This window comes from Fusarium verticillioides, chromosome 6, assembly GCF_000149555.1.
Source record: "Fusarium verticillioides 7600 chromosome 6, whole genome shotgun sequence".
Taxonomy (NCBI): Eukaryota; Fungi; Ascomycota; class Sordariomycetes; order Hypocreales; family Nectriaceae; genus Fusarium; species Fusarium verticillioides.
This window is the reverse complement of record NC_031680.1, coordinates 280231-299245: the sequence shown is the minus strand read 5'-3', so window position 1 is coordinate 299245 and position 19015 is coordinate 280231. Positions and strand designations below refer to the sequence as shown.

Here is a 19015-nt window from a genome sequence, read left to right as displayed (position 1 = left end):
CCGGAATCCTTCCGACCACCAAGACATTCGAGTTCGGCACTACCAGGCTAGCAACGGGTAACGCTCTACGCAATGACAACATACCTGCACAACCATTCTCATGACATAAGAAGGGCGTGGCCTTGGCTTCGGGTCGTCGGGCGGAGGTCCTTTATTTCTCTTCTGCTGAACTGCTCTCATTTACAGTAGTAACTTGATCAATTACCAATATGTCTGACTCTCAGTATACTCTCTACTCTTACTTCAGATCCTCCTGCTCAGCGCGTATTCGCATCGCTCTCAATGCAAAAGGAATTCCCTACGAACTAGCATTTGTCAATCTTCTCAAGAATGAGCATCTCTCCGACACTCACAAAACTCTCAACCCATCAGCATCAGTCCCCGTTCTCATCTCAAACGCCTCCAAAGACAAACCCTTCCGCATCGGCCAATCCGTCGCAGCCCTAGAATACCTCGAAGAAAAACACCCCTCCCATCCTCTCCTCCCTTCCAACCCTGAAAAACGCGCAACAGTGCGTACCCTCATCAACATCATCTGTGCGGACATTCAGCCCGTTACAAACCTGCGCATCATGCGTCGTATTAGAGAACTCGGTGGAAATGCAGAAGAGTGGAATAAGCAGCTCATGACTGATGGACTCAAGGCCTATGAGGAAGTAGTCAAGGATTCTGCGGGGAAGTGTAGCGTTGGTGATGAGTTGACGCTGGCGGATGCTTGTCTTTTACCTGCAATGTGGAATGCTGAGAGGTTTGGGGTTGATTTGACGCTGTTTCCGACGATTGGCAAGATTGTGGAGGGGTTGAAGGATCATCCTGCTGTTGTGAAGGCGCATTGGCAGAACCAGCCTGACACGCCTGACAATCTCAAGGCTTGATGGAATAGAAATGATTGGCTTGCAAGCACTTAGGAAATAAATACCTAGTACACTCATGAGTTCACCAAGGCATTGGGCTTGATATGTCTGTTCAAAAAGCATTACGATACTATTATGGGAGAACCTATAAAGTCCTCTAATATGAAGTGATCCCTTAAGCAGCCTAGCCATTGAGTTATTCCGTGGCCATCGCTGCTAACATCCACTATCCCTCTAGGCATAGTGTCTCTGCAGTTACGCGGGACCACAATGAACTCGTGATCCGAGCACCACGCCGTCGCGCAGCCATCATTTCTCTTACCAAAACATTCTGAACACAGGTCGACAGCCGCACATGTCCTGCAGACGTATCGATTGGGATACTTCCACCTGTCCGACCTGGTGCGGCAGCGGGTACATCGGATTGTGCCATCTTGAACTCGCTCGCCACGCCTCACCTCGGTGAGCTGCTCGAAGGCTATCTGAGCTGCCTTGTCCATGTCGGCGTTTCTGCTGTCGTTCAGGAAGAGGAGGATATGCCCTATTGTGTTAAAAATGCCTAGACTCCCGTACAATCTCATATCGTCCATTTTCTCATCAAGGGCCTTGTCGATCAACAAGAACAATGAGTCCTTCTGGTGCCGAGTCCGTACATCTAGACTAGTGGATCTATATTGCATCTTCGCCTCATGTGGCATCTTATCCCATGCTGGTCCCCAGCGTGCAGCCCAGTCAAGCGGAGTTGATCCGTAAATGTCCCTCGCAGTGGGATCGGCACCGTGCATGATCAATACCTCAATGCTCTCGAGATCCATGCCACGCATGGCCAGGTTTAATGGCGTTTGCATGCATATACTTATCGCGTTAGGATCGACGATGGCTTCTCTTCTATCTAAGAGGAACCGGCAAATGTCTGCTCGATTATGGGATGCTGCCAGATGCAGCATCGTGAATCCTCCTACAGTCACTTGTCCGAGATCTGCTCCGTGCTCTGCGAGGGCCTTCACCGTCTCCAACTGAATTTCTACATTATCAATCGCCAGGGCCAATGGTGTACGCGTGCCTCCCGGCTCATATTTCATGTCCGCCTCAGCGCCACGGTCAAGCAACGTCTTGACCGTTTTAGAATCTCCGCCGCAAGTGGCCCAGTGTAACACAGATTGGCCCGCCTCGTTGACTGCGTTCGCATCGGCTCCGTGATCAAGGAGAACACGTAGGTTGGCCGCCTTACCAGCCAAAGCCGCCGCATGTAGTGCCGTGTCCCCATCCTGATCCCTCCATGTCGCATCGGCACCGTGATCGAGCAAAATTTGAACGAGGTCTTTGCAGTCTTCCCTGGCAGCATGGTACAGGGGTGAGCATCCGTATTTGTCTTGCTTCGGGATCACTCCATGATCAATGAGCTTCTGCGCCAGGTCAATATCCGATCTCCAGGCTGCGACGTAGAACAACGTCCGACCCCGCTGATCGCATATGTTGGGGTCGATCTGGCCAGCATCGATCCAGTCCTCGATCATATGTGGGTAATCCTGCATGAAGCAGCTGCAACAGGCCAGAAACCAGTCCAATGGTATATCTGGCCCTTCCTTGTTGCCATTCACATCATTCATCCTGCAGTTCCAGAAGAATGACGCTATATCACGAGCCATAACCGGAAGCGACTCTATCTCCTCGTTCGTCATAATGTCCTGATCCTCAATCAAATCAACAATCAGCGCCCCCATATCGCCAGTGCCACCGTCTGGCCGCAAGTCATCCCTCGTAAGCAGCGTCTGAACTGCGCTGCTAAACATCTCACTTGCAGCATAGAACAGCAGTGTATGACCTTCCCTATCAGTTGTGTTTACGTCTAGGTCTTTTCGTGTGGCGATGAGGGTATCAAATGCGGTGAAGGACCGGTTCGTTAGTGCAACAAAGAGAGGGCATCCAAGATTGACATCGGCGTCTTGCTTTTCGAGGAGAATTGATAAGGTTGCTGTTTTGTTGTACTTGGCGGCCCGACAAATTGCTGTTAAGCCACTGCTGTCGACTGCGTTGAGGGAGGCAGAGATATTCCGCTGGGCGAGGAGGAGTCGAACAAAGGTGTCATGCCCGAACTGTGAAGCTATCATAAGCGGTGTGTCCCCGAGTGACGTCGGCCTATTGAGGTCAGCCACCAATCGCGTCGTATGCATGGTTGCCCAAGTCGTCAGATCGAATCGCGCGGCCAGATGCAGGGGTGACAAGTCCCCCGGTGTCGAAGGCCACCCGGAATTCAAGTGCAGGTCATATGCTGCCCAAACTTGAAGGTTACGGGTGCGAGTATAGAACCTTTCTACCACAGCGAGAACCGCCTCATCAGCATCGTCAGCGGCATGGTCGCCCCAATGGGTTGCGGCATAGTCGAGGAGAGGAAATCGCTCCGGTAGCGCTTTGATAGTTTCGAGATCGTCGATATTTACGGAAATGAAGTCATCGAAGGACAGGTAAGCAATGCAGGTCAGGGCCAAGTTCTTGTGGCCATCGGGGATGAGCTCAGCTCTATGCCCACAAAAGTACTCTTGCACAGACTGATGTACAAACTGTATAACTTGCTGACTGTTGACAATAACAAGTCCGCAGCAGTAAGAAAGCAGGAACCGTGCAGGAACCAGACTCTCGATGTCGAGCGAGCTCTCATGTGGTGTCGTAGCAAGAGCATGACGCAATTCTTCGACATGTAGCGGCCGTTTGGCATGATATATCCACTGAAACACTCGGTAGGCCAACGTGACGCACGACTTGATGGGAATGCTATTGATTCTGTCCATGGTGGACTTATAACTTCCATCCAGATCGTCCGCCAGACTGTTTACTGCTTCCTTCATCGCGCGATGACTTGGCTGGCTCAGGATATTCTCGATCTGGAGCGCCACATAAATGAACCTATCCAATTAGCACCGGATAAGAATGGACTCTATCATACGAAACTTAGGGAGTTGGTACTTACATGCCATTCGCCTTCTCCACAAGAGTGTTGACAATCTCTTCCCCATATTCATTGCTAATCATATAATATACCTCCTCAGACTCTTCTCGTCGCTCGTCTATCTTCTCAATCAAGTACGACCTCATATCGGACTCGCTAGCCCTGGCAACGATGCTTAAAGATGCCGAGAACAAATTCCTGACCTCTTCGACATGAGGCCGACTGGTCGCAAATAGTTTGACTTTGGCCGCCATCAAATCCTTGAGGAATTTGAGTATGCGTCTTCGATGCAGCTTGGCGTCACATTCATCAAGAGCATCCATGACCACAACTACACCGGAAGTTGAGGAACAGAGCTGGAAGAAAGTGCTGCTAAGAACCTGGTAGGAAGGAACCGGCTTGCGCTTCGCGAAGAGTTTATAGAGATCTCCGGCCGCGCTCGGTACACGATCAAAATTCGACAGGAGCTGCCTTATCAGACAACGTAGCACGTTCTGAGGTTCCTGGGCCGCCGGGTCACTAAACGAAAAGTAGAAATACGCCAAGCGCACCGGCGAAGAGCTTTGCAGGGTCTCCAGATATTGAATGACGAGAGAGCTTACTATGATCAGCACGTTGACTGCAATGAACCCATGGACTAAACCTACGTCAGATACGTCTTGCCGACACCTGGGTCTCCATAGCAGTAAAGCGTGGTGGACTCTTTCTGCTGGATCCAATCGCGGAAGCTTTGGCTCTCAAAGAACCACTCGCAAGAGCCCTCTAGACTACACGGCTCAATGGAGTTGTGCTTCTGGCTCGAGTCTCCCGGATATAGCCATTTGAGAAACGCTTCATAGGTTTGGTCTTTGCACTGATTAGTAAAAGGGCTTGTTTATAAAAGTATGCTCGTTGGGGCGAACCTTGAACAAGGATCTCGGTTCTTGATGCCGCATTGATGACGCCTTCAACATTTGCGGACAGACTATTTGCAAACTTGAGCGAATCTAATATCTTGGCCATCTTTTCGTCAATTCCAGATTCTATAGCTCCTTGTTAGCTTTTTATGTAATTGTACTTGAGAGTTAAGCAGAAATGGCTTACGTCGGAGACTAATCGCTCTAAGCTCAGCGGAAGCCTCTTGCGACGACTCTAAAAGAACAGAACTACAAACTGTGAGTATAACCTCCGGTATGAATGAAAAGACGGAAGAAATGTCATACAAGCCACTAGTGGACATTGAAAAGTGAATAATCTGTGTGAATCCCTGAATTCTCTGTATCAACTTGGCAGTATCCTTCTCGCAGAACGGCCAGATAAGGATTCTGCATTTTGTCAACTTCTTTCGGAGTGACGTAAGCAAGTCGTTACAGTCCTTGATCGCCTGACCTAGAGCCGTCGAAGTGTTGAGCTTGCCTCCAGGAAAGTGATATTTCTCGAGGCTGGTCTGAAAATCTGCGAGGCAGTCTGAGAGCGCCAGGACTTCATTCTGGAGGTTTTGTATCTCCTCGCGTGCCCCATGGACGGTGATCACGTATGGCACAAGGGTTTGACCGACGAGCTGGGCTAGCCCGATAAGGCCTGCGATTGCAGAGGCCGGTTCCATCAATTGTGCAAGTGTAGAGCAGCGTTGGATGAGCCAAGGATGATCGTGAACGAGCAGATATTGACTCTAAAAGCGCAATCAGAACATGCCAACTGCAACTTACCACGAACAGGTTCTGACTGCCTTAGGTTCGAGGTCGTTCTATTTATGTTGTCCTGCAGTGCGGCTGGGTCGATGGCATGATGGTCTGATCATGCCCTTAGCAGTGCTCCAATGAGAAAATGGTTGACACTTCAGCTACAGACGCTAATGATGCTGGCGTTGAAAATGTCGCTCAGCAGCGCCACCATCCGAGGTCCAGAACCCCCAATGGACACCTGCCAGGAAATGGCTAAGACATGGAACAAGTTGACCGTATAGAAAATAAATTTTCTCCTTAATATATCCACATAGGCATTAGTGATAGAATGTCTATACATATGGAAAACAAATTACAGCAAGCAAAGTCTATTCGGCTTTCTATACCACCTACTACCTATATGCTTGACCAGACTTGCTTCACTTGAACAGGGGAAGAGGCTCGAGGATCTGTCCCGACACCTCACCAAAGCCAACCTTCTTATCACCACTTCCATAAGCACCACGAATGATAAGCGTATCACCGTTCTGGATGAACTTGCGTTCCTCGCCATCCTTTAACTGAATGGGTACCTTACCGCCCTTGGTCTGTTCCAACATGCTGCCCTCGGTGCCTGACTCAGTACCGGAGATGGTACCTGATCCGAGAAGATCACCAGGTCGAAGGTTGCAGCCAGTGATGGTGTGGTGAGCAATCATCTGGGGCCACGACCATAGCAGATTGCGTGAGGTTGTCTTGCTAAGATGGTTCTTGTTACCAGCAGCAGCTGCACCTGGTTAGTCACTGTATCTTAAGAGAGTCGATGAACTTACTGATGATTTCGACCTCGAGGTCAATGTCCAAGACATTGTTCTCCGTCTTCTCCTTCAAATAAGGCAGAATCTCATTATCGTTCTTAATACCAGCTGCCTTGGCCCCCTCAAGAGCATCAGCCAGCACGACCCAGGCACTAATACTAGTCCCCAAGTTCTTAGCCGTGAAAGGACCAAGAGGCACATATTCCCAAGCCTGGATATCCCGCGCACTCCAGTCATTCATAAGCACATAACCGAAGATATGCTCATCAGCTTCGTCAATGGGGACAGGGCTTCCCATCTCGTTCTCACGACAGATAAACATGCCCATCTCGAGCTCAATGTCGAGCCTCTCGCATGGTGCGAGGTCGGGGACTTTGTTACCAGGACGGAGGATTTGGCCCCAGGGTCGGCGGATGGGTGTGCCTGATACGACAACGCTGCTGGCTCTTCCGTGGTAAGCGACGGGGAGATGGGTGTAGTTGGGTTGGAGAGCGTTGTCAGGACCGCGGAAGAGACAGCCGACGTTGAAGGCGTGGTTTTTGCCAGCGTAAAAGTCGGTGTAATCTCCAATAGTCAAGGGGAGATGGTTCTTGACATCGGAGCGCTTAAGAAGAGCAGAGTCTTGAAAGTTCTGGTTATCCTTCAACACAGGGTTCTTGGTGTCCTTCGCAAAGACGTCTTGAAGATAACTCCTCGTCGCGCGATGGAATGAACGACCCAGCGCCGCAAAAGCATTCAGCGACTGTTGCGAGAACACACCAACGTGCTTCTGAATCTCAGAACTACCGGAGAATCCATCACCCTTTGCAAAAGCATCAAGGTCTAGCACATGATCGCCGATCGCAACAGCAGGTCGAGGCGTAGCATTTGATGAAGTAGAGATGATGCCAAAGGGGATGTTGGCGATGGAGAAATGAGACTCGGCGGGGATAGAAAGCCACGACATTTTGAATGAATGCAACGAGATGAGGAGATTTGTGTAGGGTTGTAGATGTCGACGTCAGTTTTATTTTGTATTACAATGTTGGTGATGGAGCCGCTGGAAGCCGACTTAGCGGGGCTGGATGCCGGGGCTAACGCGGGGTGCGGAACGGAAATGGTTCCGATTATTCCGTTGCTGGTGCTGTCGGTTACTTCGGCTGAAGAGCGGCCTCGGCGGAGAAATGCGCCATAAGAGCGATAAGATACAATCTTAAGATAAGACGATGGATGATGATAAGCGCGATAAGATAAGGGCTTCAGATATGGTTGATCTTAAAACACGATGAATCTTAGGATGGATAATCAGTTGCCCCAAAGTATTAAATACAAGGGATTTCATCATCGTTGCTCCAGCATTAACCGTATTTACCTTATAAAAGTAGATGTGTTCTTCATCTAGGTGACCTCCTCGTCTTGGGGGCGCCCTCTTGCCTGCAGCCATTGATATATCACTATCCACGTTCTTGTCTCATGTCACCCACTTCCATGGCATCATTGCACCGGTGACACTTCCAGACTATGGCCTGATGTTCTAGAGCGTTCCGGGTCATTTTCAACCTACCTTTTGTTTTCAGCCATGCAGCGAATCGTCAAGTCACAAGGACAACATAGATAGAACATGCATGGTGGCGTCTATTCAAGCAATCTCCTGCAACTCTCCCCTGTCCATCACGAGGCTACGCTTCACCTTGCTTTTGAACGCGATCAGCTCCGTTAAAGAAAGGAGATTGATCATAGTTAGAGATAAACACTAGTTAGCTAGCATTATGTATAGTTAGTTTCCAACAGTCCAGTGCACGTCTCGAAGTAATGGGTAGAAGTACAGCTTTTCCTCGCCTAGGGCAATTAGACCACCACTAATCACTAAGTTCCCCAACATTCCCCGACGCATCCAATTACCATGGCCACTCTTGATATATGCGCCTTTTCATGCAAAGGCATAGATATGGCTATCAAAAACTACAAGCCCTGGACGAATTGCAAAGCGGCCGCTGCATTCCTCGTACCATGGGTCGACCACAAGACAATCAACATGACAGATCTCGTGACTTATCTGCAATCCTTTGGCGGCACAGACGTTCCCGAGTATAGAGCCATGAATTGGTTCTTCTGCGCAAAAGAGTGCGCCAACAGGGAGATGAACCAGTGGCTGATTCACAAGCCTATGAGTATATGCAAGGATGAAATGTGCGAGGTTTGGGAGTTGGATGGCAACGCGGACATTGTTGGCGTCGGGGTAAGACTGTTGCTTGAGATTTGAGATGGTGCTAATATTAGTAGATGATTTTCGTTTACCTAATGGGTGCCATCCTCCCCAGTCTCTACGTCGCATCATTTTTCAGCAGTATGTATATCGGGAACGATTACACCACCTTCAAAACTCGAACACCATGCGAGGAACAAGGTGTCTGGGACAACATTCGCAGCATGTTCTACAATAGCCTCGGTGCATTCCATACAGGCTTGGGACTTTTGGCAGCGTCAGTCCTACTCGCTACTCTGATCATCTGCGGTCGGAAGGAGAGCGTGTACGACATTAACATGTCTCGACTCGCCAGTGCTATTTTGACCGCTAGTTACTTCCTCACCCTTCCTGTCTATGTTGATATTGAGCGGAAGCGCAATTCTGGATATTTTATGGGTTTCGTCATATGGTTGCTCTTTACGGTCGTGATGTGCATGAGTTCTCCTGCCGAAGCTGCAGCGAGGTTACATGGAAGAGTGCCTTTTGAGGCGAATTGCTGGGACTTGAGGGCATCGTTGAAAGTCAGCCGTGTGATCTTCGCTTTTTACCTTATTCCGGTGGTCACTGCGATGCTCGTTTGTTTGGCATACCTTGTTGGGAAGTGCACCAAGAGGCTAGCAGATAAAGTGCCTGTGCTAGGCTGGCTCTTCTTTCGTGTACCGTGGAGGGTATCGAGTTCAATTTTCTTTTTCATCTTCATGTGGACGGCCCTTGAAAGTCTTTTCACACTGAGGGCAGATATTGCGAGTGTAAATGGCGGCGGAGTCCAGGAATCGGAGGGATCTTGGGGCTTTGGGCAGATCTTGGCGCTTGCGACTTGGGTTCCGGTTATCGAAGAAGCAATTGTCATTCTTTACAGTGAGTTTTACTTCGTCTGTTTGGTCAGTTTCTAGGCAGGTCAAGGACTAACTGTGTCCATTAGAGAACGGTTTATGTGTAAACGAAAGCCGGACAAATAAGCATTACGTTAGTGTTGTGGCCTCTGCTGGGACAGAAGAGGCAGAGGCGCTAGTCCCTCCCCGAACGCCAAATCAGGAAATGGAAGCTCTTAACGATATGCCTTGAGCAGAAGGCCTGGAACGCCTAGTGTTCTGCCACCAACTATGTACCCATCCAAGCAGCCTCAACTGTAGTGGCGTAGAGGAAGGCTGGGTCGGGGCTGGAGCGTCTGCCTGGTGGCCGTGAGCCGGAAAATTCATGTTCTCATTGGTTGGTATGGAGAGGGAGCCTGAAAGGTCATGATCAATTGCGGGGTTAGCTTTGCACTGCCATGTCGGATAACTCAGAACTTGATCCAGCATTTAATGATTGATTCATTAACTTCATCAACATGTAAGTCATCAAGTTGCATGCCATTAAATCGTCCTTCCCCGTGGATTCACAGCTGGACTTGCCTGAAACCTGAAAGCTGATGTCTAAATATCAACCTTTACTTTATCTGCGACGACTATATTCTTCGGTCATTCGGCATTTACCATCGGCCGCCACTCATCACTGCAATGGGAAATAGCAACAGTTCGCCTCAATTTGTCGATGCTACCGTCGTTGATATCGTCCACCCCTCTCTGCAACTTTGCAGTAGCTGCTCATCTTTTCCGTGGCCATCGGGACTTGACACCGACAGTTTCCTTGTTGAGTTTCTAAATCTTAACAAAACGTTCTCTTCTGTTCAAGCATCAGCTGAGGAGGGTTGTGTACTATGTCGCTTTATTTGGTCATTGATGATCAACGACTTTATAGTGACCAAAGAGCTTTTGGAGTCAGAAGAATTTGCAGAGGGGTCAATTGAGCTACATATCACAAAGATCGAAGGGGTCTTCACATTCGACCCGCAGGTACGGCACAACGGTCGAGTGATCTTTGGCTCTACAGGAACTAGGTTTGAACACGTTGAGTGCAGTGAGTTGGAGGCTATGGGAAAACTCAAGACCCGTCACATTAAAGGTAGTGCCGAATGCTTACCAAAGCCATTCAATACTGATATTAGCCTATCCTAGACTTCACCGAGGAAAACATCCAACATCAATTGGCTGATCTGATTGAGCACCAAATCCGGCCTTGGATGGAGAGCTGTTGTGCAAGATTCACAGATCACGAAAACTGCGGACCCGAACATAACGCCTCAGGCTTACCAACTCGACTAGTTGATGTTGGCAAAGGGAACGATTCGCCGATCAAACTCGTCGATGTCAAGAGCTCGAATCACATCCAAGGCTTTGCCTACCTTATCCTCAGCTATTGCTGGGGAAGCGGCAACGAAAGTTCCAAAACGACAGAGAATAATCTCAACGCACGGCTTCGTGGCTTTTCTGTCTCAGAACTCCCGAAGACCATCCGAGATGCCATCCTTCTGACATGAATGCTAGGGTATCGATACCTATGGGTGGATGCAATATGTATCATCCAGGGACCAAGCGGCGACTTCCACTCAGAATCGGCCAGAATGGGAGATTACTACTCGAACGCTGATTGTTGTATAGCTGCATCGGCTGCGACTGATAGCCAACAGGGCTTTTTGACTAAACGCCCGCTCGCAAGATTCCCTATAGACGACATCGCCATTAAGATCTCGGGACATAAAGATCCAGGATATGCCATATTTAAATCAGATCACAGGAAACCAGGTGGGAAGGGGCCTCTCCTTGTGTCGCCGCTGACGAAACGTGGATGGTGTTTGCAAGAGGCGGCACTAGCAAAGCGCATACTTCATTGGACCATCCGGGGAGTATTTCTCGAATGTCAGAGCTCTCTCTTCCTCGAGGGCAAAAATGATCCATGGGAAACTATGGGCCCGCAGATGGAAATGTCTCATGAGCGATACCTTACACCGAGAGAAGTCATGGCGATGCCTGATGAAGACATACTTTTCTCAAAGGGGTGGTATCAGCTTGTGGCTGATTTCTCAAGCACAGAGCTGACGTATGAGACGGATCGTTTATATGCCATTCATGGCCTTGCGTCTGTGGTCATTCGACGTTTGAATGCCGAATACTTTAACGGTCTCTTCCGAGGGAGTCTTGCGCAGGGCCTTGTATGGTATCATTGGTTCAGCTGGCATGGGGCATGCAAGAGACCTGAGGCCGCGCAGCTACCGTCTTGGTGCTGGGCATCGGGCTGTCCTGTTGAGTTCATGAGGATCCGTCGGACACCGATTTACATCCGGGATGACCACCCCGAGCGGCCTCTACGCTTCCCTACGCATCCTGGGGCTATAAGCACGGTGGAGGCCACTACCTCTAAACTCTACATCAGAGCGCCCATTATCCAACTAGACATTGGGAGGAATAAGTTTGGATACATCAAGACTAGTGACTCGGGTGACATGGTGAGATTCGAATGTGGCTATTATTTGGACTCAAATCGTCGAGTTATGCGCCATATGTCTCGTGTTGAGAACTGCGATGCGGAGTGGGGAGGAGGCTCAAGCGTATTGTGGATGCCTGTAGGTCGATCAGCCATTGACCCGTTGTGTGTCGTGGGCTTATTAGTGCACGAAGTGCCTGGTGAAGGAGAGGGGGTTTACTGCCGGTATGGGCTTCTTGAGTTCAAGAGCGAGGATGATTCTTTACTGGATGATCAACGCCTGGACGACGTTAGCGAAATAACTTTGATATAAAATCTCGCTTCTTTTGAACGCATGTAAACGCTTCTCGGAGTCTCAGACAAGTCTTTCAATAGTAATAGTGTAAGTCTGTAACCCTAGATTAGGCTCTGGTAGCTAAATAAGACTCAGTTCGCAAGTAAGTCTGATCCTACAGTACAGGTCTCTAGTGTCGCTTTGGGGCCCCGTAGGCATGGCATAGAGACAAGCCATTTATAATTCATAATCTATTTGATCCTCAGGCCTTCACTTCCTATTCGAACAATATCTCGTTTCAATAAGCTCAAACATCATCCATATCAAACTAGTCATCATAGGTAGCAACGCTCCAACAGCCTCACTACAGATAGATAAAAAGCCTCTTGAACACTCTCTGGCTGTCCAGCCTCGCCATTTTCAAAGTCACTCCTCAAGCACGCCGAGGCTGCGTCAGCGAAAGCATCACCCATCCTCATCCTGACCTCAGGAATTTTATCAAGTATTGCCTCCTTCACACTTTTGTCTTCGTCTTGAGTCCCCCGAGCGTCTAAAAGCTTGATGACCGGCGACCACAGACCAATCTCCACAAGCACGACACCAAGACTGTACAGGTCGGCTTTGTATGAGAAAGGCGGTCTGTCAGCTGACTCGCCATTCTCCTGCACTGGAAGGCCTTGATGGTCAGGGTGCCGGTACAGATTTTGATATCGATTGTCCCCAACATTTTGAGTCAGTCTCGTCTCGCGAAACAGCCTACTGTAGTCGAAACCACCAATGTATGCCGCGCCAAGATCAACACTCGATATGTCGCTACTCAGAAATAGGACATTATCGCTCCGTATACCTTTATGCAGCCACGATCCTAAATGAAGAAACAGCAGTGTTTTGGAAAGCAGCTTGACAAGTTTCAACCGTTCAGTGAGAGACTTGGGCGTAGAGCCGTCCCTGCTCAGCAGCTCCAGAAGCGTATAAACCTGCTGCCCCTCCTCAAGCTTGAACACCAAACCGTATTGCGCGTCCTCTTCTTCTGCGACGGGCATATCGACCATGGCTATGCACTCTAGAGTCCTGAACTCTTGAGGCTTCTTTTCTGAGTGTAGTAGTAAAGCGAGGTCGTGTATCTGGTTTTGGGAAGCCTCCTTGATTTCAGCAGATAAGCTGCTTGGTACGGTGATCCACTCGATCATCACAGGTGTGTTGTTGATGTTGCGAGACTTGAAATGTGCAAGACTGCGCGTGGTGGAGTGTTCATTTGTGTTGTCTAGTTTCTTCTCGTTTTTGATTCCTCGGTGGCTTCGTAGTAATTCTCGTTGGTACATGGTGTCGATTCGGTTTGTCATCTCTTTGGCGGCTCCCTTGAAGGTAGCGATACCCTGCACTACTTTGAGAGCTCCATCCTCTTCAGAACCTTGAACCGGTGGCTGTTTTGGATCAAAGTCAACTGACTCTATCTGGTCGCCAGGTGGGGGTATAAAGAAATCTTCGAGCTCTCCAACTAATACGGCAATTTGGTCTGTCATCTTCATACCCTCTCCCCCCTTCCGCGCCCATCTCCATCGCTGAATTATGTTGGCATGGTTTATAGAAGATACCTCCTCCTGAAGTAGCTCCAGATCTCTAGCTTTCGGCTTCTCCGTTTGAGCAATTAAAGCAAGTTGAAGGCCGCGGTCAGCCGAGCGAGGCTGTCCCTCTAGAACGCGATCATTTCGAAACAACGAGGGATATTTTTTGTCGAAATCCTCCAGTGCCGTGAGACGATACTGGATTATCAAGACATATCTCAGAGCCAGAATTCCGAATTCATTGAAGCGTGGACTCTTCTTGAGGTCATCTTCCGTTAGTCGCCCCCAGCCGAGTGACCAGGTCTTGAGACGGGCGCGAATCATGTCGAGTCTGGCTTTTATTATGATGACTTCCTGTCCGACTTCATTTGTCGCCTTCCATAGATCAATGACCCTGACGGTAGTATCGACGACTTGAAGGGCAAATCCCAGAATTGCGATAGCTTCGAGACCAGACATATTCGGTATGTAATGGGAAGCTGGTTTTGCGTATATCTGCAGAGGCGTAAATACTCTGATTCACGAGGATTCCTTTCATGCTTATTTCGGAGGGCCCTCATGCTGTCACTCATCTGAGGAGCAGACCTCCGTTTGCTAGCGGAACCTCCGTTAGTTCACGGGTCTCTGCCGCCGCCACCACCATAGTGCCTACCTACGCTAAAGCAACATAAAGAGCCCTGAGAGGCCGCCACTGTGTGTTATCAGTACATGGACTGGTCTCAGCGGAGGTAGTAATGCTTTCAGCCTCGCTTTGTGGCGTTAATGCTAGCTAAATGCGAATTAAATCTTCAGAACGCGCGGACTTACAAGAATGTGCTGTATCGAAGCTTTCCACGTCTTGCACGATGCAAATCTAGACCGCGCCTCCACTCTCGGCTTTGTGAGCATATTAAACACTGGCCTTCCATTTCAAAAAGCGGCATCATTCGAGCAGACCGTTTAGCAAGAGCCCTGGACAGTCAACTCAGAGTATCACTTTTTATGGCCTATTGGGCACAAGGAACACGCTTCGAGTATCTTCCCTAAGCCCTGTCTAAACGCCGTCGACAGCTCCACGATGACAGACCACGCGAAGGAATCACAACGATCCATGCCGGGGCTTTTGCCTCTATTCGCTGCCGCCATTGACGCAGTAGGCACATGTCCTTCCGCAAGAGAAGAAGTGCTGGCAAACATCTGCATCGATGAAAAGGCTTTCGAAAGAGAGCCTTCCTTTGCGTCTGGCGGCTCATTCCAGGTCATGCGAAGCCGACCAAGCACACTGATAAAATACGTCGATTCTCGGTTCAAAATGACCACCATCCATAGACTCGCCATGCTCCATCTCAATGACGTTGTCCTCCGAGTCCCAAAGAAAATGGTGGATTGGGACTCGAAGAAAGGCCGGGACCTCTCAGAGTCTATCTGCACTGAAATCGCAATTTTCAGGAACGAGCGTCTCCGGAGGCATGAGAACATCACTAACATGGTTGGTATCTGCTGGGGGGTTGATAACGACCGTGCTATAATGCCTGTTCTTGTGTTGGAGACAGCCCAAGGAGGTGATTTATGCAAATACCTTGAAACTTCGACGGCGCTTGATGCTAGAGATAGGCTGCGTCTAGCAATCCATTGCTTTCAAGGTTTGCTTGCTCTTCACACCGTCGGCGTCATACACGCAGACTTGAAGCCAGAAAATATCCTGGTTTTCATCGACGAAAAGGGCCGGCCACGCGCAAAGCTTACCGATTTTGGCTGCTCGCTTTTGGTTTCCAACATACATGAACCAATCAAGCTCAAATCAGGAACTGCCTTGTGGCAAAGTCCTACAGTTTTGCAGGCCATCGGTGCTCAAGGCTTACTTCAAGCTGATATCTATTCTTTGACGCTCGTGGCATCCCTTCTATTGATTGGGCCTTTCATGGGCAAGGTGCTTGACCAAGTAGATGGGTCAGGTGATGGTGTTGAGTCACTACACAAGCTCAAAACTGACGACGGTGCCCTCGCAACCTTTATCAGAATGCAGAAGGACACTAATGACTCGTCAAGTTCACGTGTCTTCACAGACAAAGTGTCAGGTCTCACCTCCGAGTTCTTCGATTTGATGCTTTCCAATAAGGAGGAGGTTCAAACTGAATCCGCACTCCCAGTTGAGTTTTTGAGGACTATGCTTCAACATGAGATTGTATCTGCCATTAAAGACGATCTCCAAATATTTGAGACTTTTGATCCTCTTGAAGAAGAGGTTTATTTCAGCCACTGTAAGCGCTCCTTGTTTCTTGTTCAGCACCAAAGAGACCTGACTCGAACTAGGTGAGGATACACCATTGGTCCAAGTTGAGGACGTAGTAAGCCAGTCCACGGCGGCTACAGGCAGTCAACAAGAGCTCGATCCCGAACCTGCCATATCACCACTTCACTACCCTCATCCAGAACCATCTCAACTACACACAAACGAGACGAAGCTTAGGTTGGAGGAGCGGGAACATATAATCCTAGTCCCTCTACCTGCAAGGACAATCTTGGTAAGCATTTCCAACAAGGTTTGGAAAAGCCCAGCCAGGACTAATACGATACATGCATCTAGATCAATACATACTTTAGCAGACTCAGACGTCTTCCCGGCCGAGTCACCACGGCAATAATCACTCAGATACGAGAAATCGCCGATTCAGACTCATACTGTGAAACCTCACGATCCCTCGCGGCGTATGCAATGGCAACATGGCTCATTGGGTTTCACCGGTCTGCTGCTACCTCGCCACCTTCACTTCGCGAAGCCGGACAATATCTTCTGACTGCTGCCAAACTAGGACATGAAGAGGCCCGCTCTTCGCTGGGACAGGTACTTGCTTGGATAGGAATGCCGAATCCTATAGATCCAAAGGTTGAAGAGGGATGGCTCCACGATTTGGCTGTCCTTGGAGATCGACGTTCTCTGAAGAGATTGAGCTCAGAGAGATGCGCTCAGGCATTGCAAGATCAGACGGCAGCGCTGGGTGCGCGTGTCAGGGAGGAAGCAGATATCTCTGCGACTTCGGATCAGGCCTTTTCGGAAAGCAACCAGCTTTCGGACAGCGACAAATTGAGAGGCCGGCTCCCGCTCATCTGCAGGTATTTGGTCAACCAGAGCTGGAATGTCAGCTTGCAAAAGGTTCTAGAGCTACCGGGTCTCGACCCTGACTTCTGCACTTCTCTTCTGATGCAGGCTTGCCAGAAGGGTGACTACAGAATCGCCAAGGTCTTCATCGAGCACGATACACCACTAAGAGACGAAACCTCCGGACTAACACCACTACATCTCCTGGCCCATTTTGGAGATGATGATATCATTCCTTTAGCACGGCTCCTCATAGATAAAGGTGTCGATCTAGAAGCCCGCTGCAACCTTGCTACTGCATGCACCGTTGGTCAACTCGATTTGAGAGATAGTCTTACTGATGCGACGCCTCTCTTGTTTGCTGTAGCGCAGCGGAGCCTCACAGCAGTTTCGGTACTTGTCTCTCTTGGCGCGGATCCATTTAACGGAGCAGAGAAATATGAGCCGCACACAGGAACCATGGCTGCCCACAAACGTGGGAGGACATATTCACCTGTTCATTATGCAGCAAGACTACACATGTCGGACGTCCTAGAGGCTCTATTACCCGAGGGCAAGGAATGTGAGCAGTTATTGGACTGGCTGTGTTATGAAACGCACTCTCTCAAGGTCGATCCGCTCTGGTGCGCTGTCGACTACTGGTACCAGGGCCTATACGATCGGGTATTACTACATGGGAAAGATCACATCAAGAGGTGCGAAGAGACCATCACCTTCTTTCTGAAGCGCGGAGCTCAGGGCCACGTGGTCAATTGGGATGTCATCACCCAGGTCAAACACTCCATCTTCACGGCAGCAACCTTGTACGGCCAGCCGTTTGTGCTGAACCATCTGAGGTCCTTGGAAATCCAACCTACCACAACGAATCTCATCAGAACACTTCAGACTGCCCTGGACGTCGAGGACTTGAAGGCGGTTGAGTACCTTCTTCCACTTGCCGAAAGAGAAACACGGGATTCTGAGTCATCATTTCTGCTTCAAGCATCGATACAAGGACACAAGCTTCCAGACTTCATCAGCCATTTGTATGATATCAAAGAACGCCTCGAGTCGAATGCCAGATCAAAGCTCAAGCTTGACCTGATCAGAGATCCACCGCTTCAAGAAACAATTGGTCCTGATGTCGGCCAGGATATCTTGCAGCAGAAGTCTTCACAGGAGGGCTTCAAAGTGTCGTTTACGATACGTCCCGGGCCTGGTGGGCGCAGCATCATGGAACCTGTAGGTGAGCCAAGCATGATGCCGCCCAAAGGCACACCTTTACCCATCGTAGAAGAAGATACCGGCATTTCTGCCTTTGAGATGGCCGTCATGGGCGGCTACGAGGCACGTGCGCGCGAACTGTACGAGAGTGAGCATTGTGACGTGTCATGCCGTCGTGTAGATGAGGACGGCGATGAGACTACCCTCCTAGCACGTCTTATCCGAAAGAGCCGCAAGTACAGCAACTTCGATAAGCAGATTCTATTTCTTCTCGATCTTACCCCTGCCAGCGCGGAAGAGTTCTTTGGTGCGTGTATACCGTCCGAATCGCCTGCCAACGAAGGGTTATCTATTCTTCACATGTCTGTCATGCTTGATGAGTGCCCTACAGGGTTTAGGGCCCGCGCCCCTCGTCCACTTATTTCCGCCATTATTGAAAAGTACCCGGAGTCGGAATACCTAAATGCAGTGAACTCAGAATTTGGCTCTGCTGTACACATAGCAGTTGAGTGTGGTAATCTGGAAGCACTAAAGGAACTTGAGGACGAAGACGTAGAGTGGAATCTTCTTAACTCCTATGGCGAAACACCTCTCGACATAACAGCCCGCCGGCTCCTAAAAGTCCATGAGTTTCTACAGCAATGCCGTCATCTACAAAGACTCGAACAGCCGGATGAGTATAAAGAAGCAGTGAGTACCTATCGGGCGAACGAACAGCGCATGAAGACATTTCTACAAGGGATGGGAGGAAGGTATCAAAGATACAATGGGTTGATGCACAGGAAGAGCGAGACAGAGTGGGATCTAGAGAACTTTGCGGCCTCGGGGAGTATGCAAGTCAACGTCGCGGAGCACTTGGCGATACTTGAAAGCCGTTCCGTTGGTATGAATGAACCAAGTGTGGCAGCTCATCTGCGTAAATTAAGAGCTTGGGGTGAGTTAGGAGTGGATGAGTGTATGCTTCACCTTGCTGATGGTACGGCTGTGACTTGAGCTTTATGTAAGTGCGGATTCTTGTACTTCTGTGTTAAGTAACGCATTTCCGGTAGCAAATTTAAGCTTCTTACAGCCAATTGAATCACATTGTAGAAAACCAAAAGAT

The 19015-nt window shown here is 49.4% G+C and overlaps 8 protein-coding genes across 8 annotated transcripts; 5 read left to right on the top strand and 3 right to left on the bottom strand.

Moving 5' to 3' along the window:
* Positions 1 to 192: 192 nt before the first annotated feature.
* On the top strand, positions 193 to 875 carry FVEG_13215 (maleylacetoacetate isomerase; the record flags this gene model as incomplete). The annotated part of the gene is made up of 1 exon (XM_018902593.1): positions 193 to 875. The coding sequence occupies exon 1, from the start codon at positions 210 to 212 to the stop codon at positions 873 to 875; it is 666 nt and encodes a 221-aa protein (XP_018761364.1). The 5' UTR covers positions 193 to 209.
* A 56-nt stretch (positions 876 to 931) lies between these two features.
* FVEG_17466 (hypothetical protein) lies at positions 932 to 5483 on the bottom strand. Its single transcript, XM_018906720.1, has 6 exons — positions 5004 to 5483; positions 4885 to 4946; positions 4704 to 4823; positions 4449 to 4647; positions 3823 to 4398; positions 932 to 3758 (listed from the first exon to the last, which is right to left on the bottom strand). Exons 1-6 carry the CDS (start codon positions 5384 to 5386, stop codon positions 977 to 979), a joined length of 4122 nt encoding a protein of 1373 aa, XP_018761365.1. The 5' UTR covers positions 5387 to 5483; the 3' UTR covers positions 932 to 976.
* A 253-nt stretch (positions 5484 to 5736) lies between these two features.
* On the bottom strand, positions 5737 to 7295 carry FVEG_13218 (fumarylacetoacetase). The gene is made up of 2 exons (XM_018902594.1): positions 6278 to 7295; positions 5737 to 6231 (listed from the first exon to the last, which is right to left on the bottom strand). Exons 1-2 carry the CDS (start codon positions 7206 to 7208, stop codon positions 5885 to 5887), a joined length of 1278 nt encoding a protein of 425 aa, XP_018761366.1. The 5' UTR covers positions 7209 to 7295; the 3' UTR covers positions 5737 to 5884.
* Positions 7296 to 8144: 849 nt separating this feature from the next.
* Positions 8145 to 9554, top strand: FVEG_13219 (hypothetical protein; the record flags this gene model as incomplete). The annotated part of the gene is made up of 3 exons (XM_018902595.1): positions 8145 to 8480; positions 8525 to 9347; positions 9412 to 9554. 3 exons carry the CDS (start codon positions 8145 to 8147, stop codon positions 9552 to 9554), a joined length of 1302 nt encoding a protein of 433 aa, XP_018761367.1.
* Positions 9555 to 9988: 434 nt separating this feature from the next.
* FVEG_17467 (hypothetical protein) lies at positions 9989 to 10848 on the top strand (the record flags this gene model as incomplete). Its single annotated transcript, XM_018906721.1, has 2 exons — positions 9989 to 10433; positions 10487 to 10848. The coding sequence occupies 2 exons, from the start codon at positions 9989 to 9991 to the stop codon at positions 10846 to 10848; spliced, it is 807 nt and encodes a 268-aa protein (XP_018761368.1).
* On the top strand, positions 10849 to 12105 carry FVEG_13220 (hypothetical protein; the record flags this gene model as incomplete). Its single annotated transcript, XM_018902596.1, has 1 exon — positions 10849 to 12105. One exon carries the CDS (start codon positions 10849 to 10851, stop codon positions 12103 to 12105), a length of 1257 nt encoding a protein of 418 aa, XP_018761369.1.
* Positions 12106 to 12401: 296 nt separating this feature from the next.
* On the bottom strand, positions 12402 to 14090 carry FVEG_13221 (hypothetical protein; the record flags this gene model as incomplete). Its single annotated transcript, XM_018902597.1, has 1 exon — positions 12402 to 14090. The coding sequence occupies one exon, from the start codon at positions 14088 to 14090 to the stop codon at positions 12402 to 12404; it is 1689 nt and encodes a 562-aa protein (XP_018761370.1).
* Positions 14091 to 14688: 598 nt separating this feature from the next.
* On the top strand, positions 14689 to 18906 carry FVEG_13222 (serine/threonine protein kinase; the record flags this gene model as incomplete). Its single annotated transcript, XM_018902598.1, has 3 exons — positions 14689 to 15871; positions 15924 to 16135; positions 16198 to 18906. The coding sequence occupies 3 exons, from the start codon at positions 14689 to 14691 to the stop codon at positions 18904 to 18906; spliced, it is 4104 nt and encodes a 1367-aa protein (XP_018761371.1).
* Between the last annotated feature and the right edge of the window lie 109 nt (positions 18907 to 19015).